The sequence below is a fragment of the Mytilus edulis genome, chromosome 10 (assembly GCF_963676685.1).
Source record: "Mytilus edulis chromosome 10, xbMytEdul2.2, whole genome shotgun sequence".
NCBI classification, from domain to species: domain Eukaryota; kingdom Metazoa; phylum Mollusca; class Bivalvia; order Mytilida; family Mytilidae; genus Mytilus; species Mytilus edulis.
This window is the reverse complement of record NC_092353.1, coordinates 39,822,781-39,829,868: the sequence shown is the minus strand read 5'-3', so window position 1 is coordinate 39,829,868 and position 7,088 is coordinate 39,822,781. Positions and strand designations below refer to the sequence as shown.

Below are 7,088 nucleotides of genomic sequence, written 5' to 3'. Positions count from 1 at the left end.
AAATTTGGAACAATGACAATTTTTTATATCATAATATTACGGATTATTTTAGTAACCACAAATTTAATAATGAAAGTTTGAGGGAAAACATTGAAACCATTCTAGATTGTAGATCCGTGAGGTGTTACTATCTGTGACGCTATCAATGATAAATCATCTTGTTTAGCTCTTTCCACGTAGCCACCAGTCCCGTGTACGTGAAATGTGGACCAATAAATCAATCAAAGGGTTGGCTTGCATACATTTAAAAAAAAAAACAAAAAAAACAAGTATACTGCATTGTTTATTCGGACATTATAATTAGGAATTTGAAGCCATCACGAAGTCCATCCAGCTTTTGTACACACCAATTCGAGTGTAAACGCTTGGACGACTTCCTGGACATCCACTCGCGCCCCAGGATGTGACGCCAGCCAGTTGACCAGAACAAACCATTGGTCCTCCACTGTCTCCCTAATGATAAAATAAAGATGATATAATATAACGGAGGTGTTTAAGGGTATAGATGTATTTATAAAGATTACTGGCAAATGAAAAAACATTATATAAAAAATATTCTAACATGACGTCCTTCACTCGCTTTGAGTGCACACCCGTTGTAAAATATGAATATATTGTTTGGGCTGTTCCGATCGTACACCCATGTCATATGCTTTTTTATGAATGAGCTAACCGACGTCTTGGAACTATGACGTCAGAATATAAGCATTTTGCAGGAAAATACACGCTTGTGAACCGAAAATCATCACAAACAAGGAAACTTAAACAAACAATGCTAAAATGGTAAAGTATTTGTCATAAAGGGCCAACCCGTGGTAAAATCACGATATATTCAAGCCCCCCATGAATTATTTCTTAATTATAACATCTACACATACTGAACACACATGTCTTATGTCTAATGTTTCTCTCTTGATATCTTAAATATTTTCTTACGAAGCGTTTTTTTTTTTATTAAACACGTTAAATATTGATAAATGTCAAAGCAGATAACTTTCATGCGAACACTTTATCAGTAAAGAAACAATTTAATCCAAATAGCAAATATGAAAAAGCTGTAAAACATATATATATTAAGCTTTATACAGAAACTTAATCAGTACTCATGTAAGAATGTGCATCACTTACATTGCAAGCACCGTAACCAGTTCCTTGGAATATACAGATATGGCCGTCAAGTATGTTGTTGCCAGTCCAATAGTTTTTACACTCACTGTTTCTTAGCACTTGCATGCTTAATGATTGTAAATTAGGAGGTAAACCGCCTGGAAAATAAAAATTGACAATTTCATACAATAGGCGTACTAGAGACACATTATTATGGATTGGTCATACAGATGAGTTCCACATCTGTCTCAAAATTGGCATTATTCAATCAATTTTATGATATATATTTAAAGAATATTCCCTAGGAGCACGTGGCTCCTTTCAAAGAAACCCCACCGGTTCTGCCAAACTTTGTTTTCGAAATGTACGTACATGTTCCACAAATTCTGCCAGACTTTATTTTAGTTATGTACTTACATGTTCCTCAATTTCTACCAGACTTTGTTTTAGTAATGTATTTACATGTTCCACAAATTCTGCCAGACTTCGTTTTAGTTATGTACGTACATATTCCACAAGTTCTGCCAGACTTTGTTTTAGTTATGTACTTACATGTTCCACAAGTTCTGCCAGACTTTGTTTTAGTATTGTATTTACATGTTCCACAAATTCTGCCAGACTTTGTTTTAGTTATGTACTTACATGTTCCACAAGTTCTACCAGACTTTGTTTTAGTAATGTATTTACATGTTCCACAAGTTCTGCCAGACTTTTTTTTAGTAATGTACTTACATGTTCCACAAGTTTTACAAGACTTTGTTTTAGTTATTTGATTACAGGTTCCACAAGTTCTGCCATACTTGGTTCGGTAATGTACTGACATGTTCCACAAGTTCTGCAAGACTTTGTTTTAGTTATGTACTGACATGTCCACAAGTTCTGCAAGACTTTGTTTTAGTTATGTACTTACATGTTCCACAAGTTCTGCCCCATCCAGTGATTTCACATGTCTGGCCAGCAAACTCGTCAGGACTTCCTGTTGCCAAGGTAATGGCTGAAATACTTCCACTTAATGACAAACTGGATGACATTTTCATCAATGCAATGTCATTTGGGAATGTTCCAGCTCCTGAGTTGTAATTTTCGTGCTAACAAAAAAGAGATTATAAAAAGGTTACATTTCGCGTTTTTCACAATTCCAAAATGCAATGTAATGATGCTTGTTATATACAAAATTTTGTGGGTTTTCAGTAAAAAAAAATTCAGATTATTTTTTAAATGTTTGTACTACGATTTGTTTTACAAATCAAATATCATGTGAATATATTACAAAGGAATGTTTTGTTACCGCAAGAGCCAGTAGGATTACTTTCTTCGACATTGGTATATCTGTATGACATTAATTTCACCTGACATATAATAGTTATCAAAGGTACCAGGATTATAATTTAGTACGCCTGACGCGCGTTTCTTCTACATAGGACTCATCAGTGACGCTCAATTCAAATATAACAGTATTTTAATGAACATTTACATATTATTATTTATTTACTTATTAGCTTTAGCCCAATGATTATATTCGGACCCAATTCTAAATAGTCCATCATGACATATCGGTATTTCTACATGTTTATGTTTATGCTCCTGTGATGCCTAACACGTAATAAATGAGGAAATCCGGTCATTAGTTATTTTGTCAATGTTGGATAATTTATTTACCAGAAACACGTTTTTAAAGGTTGACCAGATTCACTGTAGTGAGTGTCGTTTATATATACTGCTTGTATGGGCAAAACTAGCTTCCTTACTTCTTCATTTTTGGTACTGAAAAGTCTTAAAGTTTACTTCTATTTTGATACTTTTATGTATGTGATCAAAACTATAAACATTATTGTCGACTCTAAACATTTAATGTAATGATGGTGATTTATATTTAACATTAGCTTGATCTGTCCAATCTCTCAATAAAATAGCCTATAAATTATAGGAATATATTTGGATAGTCTACCGTGTGGAGACCGTGTATATTTCGAAGGGAGGCCATGTTTCGTATAATGTCATAAAATCAAAGTGTAACTTATGATACACAACTGTGTTTTGGGTTGTTATGTAGTTTTGTCAATACTAGACAAACACATATATTACCCTGAATCATTAAAGGAATAAATTATCAGAACATTACCGATACGATGAGCTCTATACTTCTCGTTGTCCCACCGCTAGCATGAGCTGAAGATCCTGCTCGTATCCTGTAGTCTTGTCTGAATACAGAGAAAAAAGAAAATATATGTTTTATTATCCATCAGCAATAAGGGAGAGCAAAATGTGGTTTTATATGACTTGTGGTGTTTTACACGTTCACACTATATGAAAGACAATACAAAGGGACCTACAACTAATAGTCCTATAACAAAGGGTTTTGCTAAATACAAGTGGTTACTCTAGAAGGTTTGACTCTATAAATTCCAAATTGACTTCATATTTTTCTCTTTTTTTATCACTGAATTAACCTCAAAAATGTTATGTTGAGCGGTGGTTACCTCAAACTAATCCGGAATCGACCAATCATGACAAACTAACCGCAACAAACTGGCCAATGAAGTCAATGCGGCGTTAAACACAAAATAATCCATTTGCTGTGCTGTACTAGTATATTAGGTTTTTTTTTATCTTCGCAAAACGCCAGAAAACATGGCTTGAATATTGTTTTTTTATTTACTTGTAAAACAATGTCAAAACAAAATAAAAAACATGGAGACCGAAAAACCTAAATATAAATCCGTTTGGAAACGGTTTTAAAAAATGTCAAGAAAGAAGAACCGATACTCAGAAATATTTAAAATGAAAGCGCTAAATCAGATATAGATAAAACTGCATTTGACCATCCACCAGCCCTTGCAGTCATTCAACGTTCAGTTCTTCATTACTTTAATCATATATTAGTAGATCTTGATGTAGGCATTTAAGTTAAGAATTTTCGTGTTATCACAACATATATATATATACTTACGGTCTAGAACTGTCGACACAATGTGCAGCCGTTACAATCCAGTCAGCATTCACAATGGCACCTCCACAAATATGGCTATTACTTCTTTGTAGGGACACTTGATGAGGGTGCTGGGAAATTGTTGTATCTTCACCACCGACGATTTTCCCTTTACCGTCATCGACCTAGAATAATAATTATAACTATTTATGCATTAGTTGTAGGAACATTCGGAGGGTTGTCAAGATGTGAATACACATACTATGTATGCCTTTCTGTCCAGATATAATAAAGTGCGGAATTATGTGCCAAATTCCTTCACATTTCTAAGGTCATTTTTTTATGATAATAATAATAAATTATCAAAAATATCTTCACCACCGACGATTTTCCCTTCCCCGTCATCGACCTAGAATAATAAAATGTCGAAATTTATAATAATAGTAATTATAAATATTAATGCATCAATCGGAGGGGTGTCAACATGTGAATACACATTCTATGCCTTTCTGTCCGGACATAATAAAGTGCGGAATCATGTGCCAAATTCTTTCACATTTTTAAGGTCTTTTTTTATGTTGATAATAATAAACATAAAAAAGTTATGATGATAATGATAAAATATAAAAATTTATCATAATAATAATAAGATATCAAAATTTATAATAATAATGATAAAATATCAAAATGTATAATAATATTAATAAAATTTATACATTAGTTGTCGGAAAAATCGGAGGGTTGTCAATATGTGAATATACATACTAATCCCTTCTGTCCAGACATAATAAAGTGCGACTTTATGTGCCAAGTTCTTTCTCATTCTTAAAGTCATTTTAATCTATCTTTTCCATTTGGGCCCATTATACTTATTTCGTTATGTTTAAGCACTCCATTATTCTCTATTCTTGATTTTGGGCCTATTTTTAATTTGTATTTGTCCTTTTTAAAACCAATTTTTAAACCCCATCCAACAGTTGGAAAGAGGAATACCATTTATTCCTGTTTTTTTTCACATCAGGATCATTTTCCCAAAAGACTTTCAATCTTTACTGTTAAATAAAAACTAAAAACGCCTAATGACAGATGAAAATCATGACTTTGACAGAAATGATGACACATTTTGAGACTAATCCTAAAACAAGTGCTATGACATCATTGATTAAAACCAAAAATCTGTAGTTATATTTAGCGATGTCCTCCGATGCAATATTTGAGACCAAATTACACAGAAATTAACAACTACTAGCGCAGGTCACCGTACGACCTTGAACAATTTACAAACCCCACACCGCAAAGTCAGCTATAAAAGGCCCCGAAATGACTGTTTATAATTTAATACTATATAAACAGTAAAGAATGTGACACCTTTTTTAGACTTCGACCCTGAGAGTGAACCAACTACAGGGAAAATTGTCTCTCTTTCTTTATAAAACAAAATAGGAGATGTTGCCTGATTGCCAACGAAACAACTGTCCACAAAATTATACACAGTTATTCACAAACAAGAAAGCTTACCGGCCATTTGTCTCCCCTTTCTACACTTTCTATCAGCTCTTTTGCCGGTTGCCATATGTCAACAGCAGAGGCTATAATAATAAATAAAGAGTAAGAAATGCGATAGATTATTTACGACAAACCAAAAAGACACAACGCGCAATGATAATTTACAGTTTGTTGCTCATTTTTGTAAAATCAATAATGTTTATAATTTATTTTTTTGAATAATAATTGATTCCAAAAGTAGCATGTAGAGATAACAGGATATCTTTATACAATGTTAGACAAATTAATTATATATGCAACATATCACATACACATACACCAACAAGTGGCCTTGTTCTCATTTTAGCCAACTTTAAATAATTAATCTTGAGATACAATTCACCAAAAATGTATTTACCCGCTTCCACTAAGATACAATTATTTTTTTATTCAACTTCATAAGGCAAAATGACGCATCCTTAATGTATTTTTTTATTTTATAAATGAATAAATACCATCAAATATGTTCATATCAATGAATGAAATTACCTAATTTTAGAGCTTTTTGAATATATTCGGGTAGGTAACATAAACAAACATATATATGAAGCACCAACACAAATGTAATAGACTAGTAAGAATGAATAAAGAAACAATAGTTTGAACAAGTTTTATCAAAAACATACCAGCTACAATCAGTGTAAACGCAAGTACTAAGGCTCCCATCTTTCTTTTTCCTAGATGTCCGATTAGTGACAAACTTTAAAATATTTAGCTATTTATACATGGTGTAAAATGAAACTTGCACGTTGTGCATTACACTTGTGTATTTCTAAGTCACCTATAAACACTTAAAATTGAAATTTATAGACTCTGGACAAAAGCTTGAGATACTTCAAATTACTGCTGAACACAGTTTATAGTTTGAATTTAGTAATTTATTGTCGGCTATCAGTTTGACGAACACGTGTTATAACATGTACTAAATATTGCTTAAAATGGGTTTAACTTGTATAAAATAACTTTAAGGAAAGCAGAATATACATTTGAAATTTATTGAATAACAAAGAACAATGATATTTCGTCTATACTTTTTAAGAACAATGCTTTTTCAATTTTGATAATACCCCTCCCCTTCTATTTTGTTAAGCATGCTAAAAATTATCGCAATGCCACCTATGCATACTCTATAAAAATCTAGAGAAAGAAAATGTTTTTACTGCATCATGTCTAATTGTGAATATCTTTGTAATTGTCGAATCTGCTCTTCAGCGTGTTTTGCCTCCAGCATAACTCATGTAAATATTATGAATCAAATTATTGATTTTGATTACTAATAACATCACATTACATGAGGCGAATGACATTTGATGTTATTTATATATATATATCATCTACTTTGAAAACAGGGTATTGTTTGTTGAGAAATTTTCCTCGACATATCAGGGATTTCATTGTAAATTCAATCATAGCTATCTGCTTTTATCTTAATAAGTGTCAACTATTGTGCAGTTATTTTAAATTGCCTTCAAAGTGGAGACTCAGCATTATAAAGTAATCAGTTTAA

At 32.3% G+C, this 7,088-nt stretch overlaps 1 protein-coding gene across 1 annotated transcript; it reads right to left on the bottom strand.

Moving 5' to 3' along the window:
• Positions 1–265: 265 nt before the first annotated feature.
• LOC139491150 (trypsin alpha-like) lies at positions 266–6,280 on the bottom strand. The gene is made up of 7 exons (XM_071278567.1): positions 6,208–6,280; positions 5,555–5,625; positions 4,058–4,221; positions 3,230–3,308; positions 2,018–2,195; positions 1,129–1,265; positions 266–453 (listed from the first exon to the last, which is right to left on the bottom strand). The coding sequence occupies exons 1-7, from the start codon at positions 6,245–6,247 to the stop codon at positions 301–303; spliced, it is 822 nt and encodes a 273-aa protein (XP_071134668.1). The 5' UTR covers positions 6,248–6,280; the 3' UTR covers positions 266–300.
• Positions 6,281–7,088: the final 808 nt, after the last annotated feature.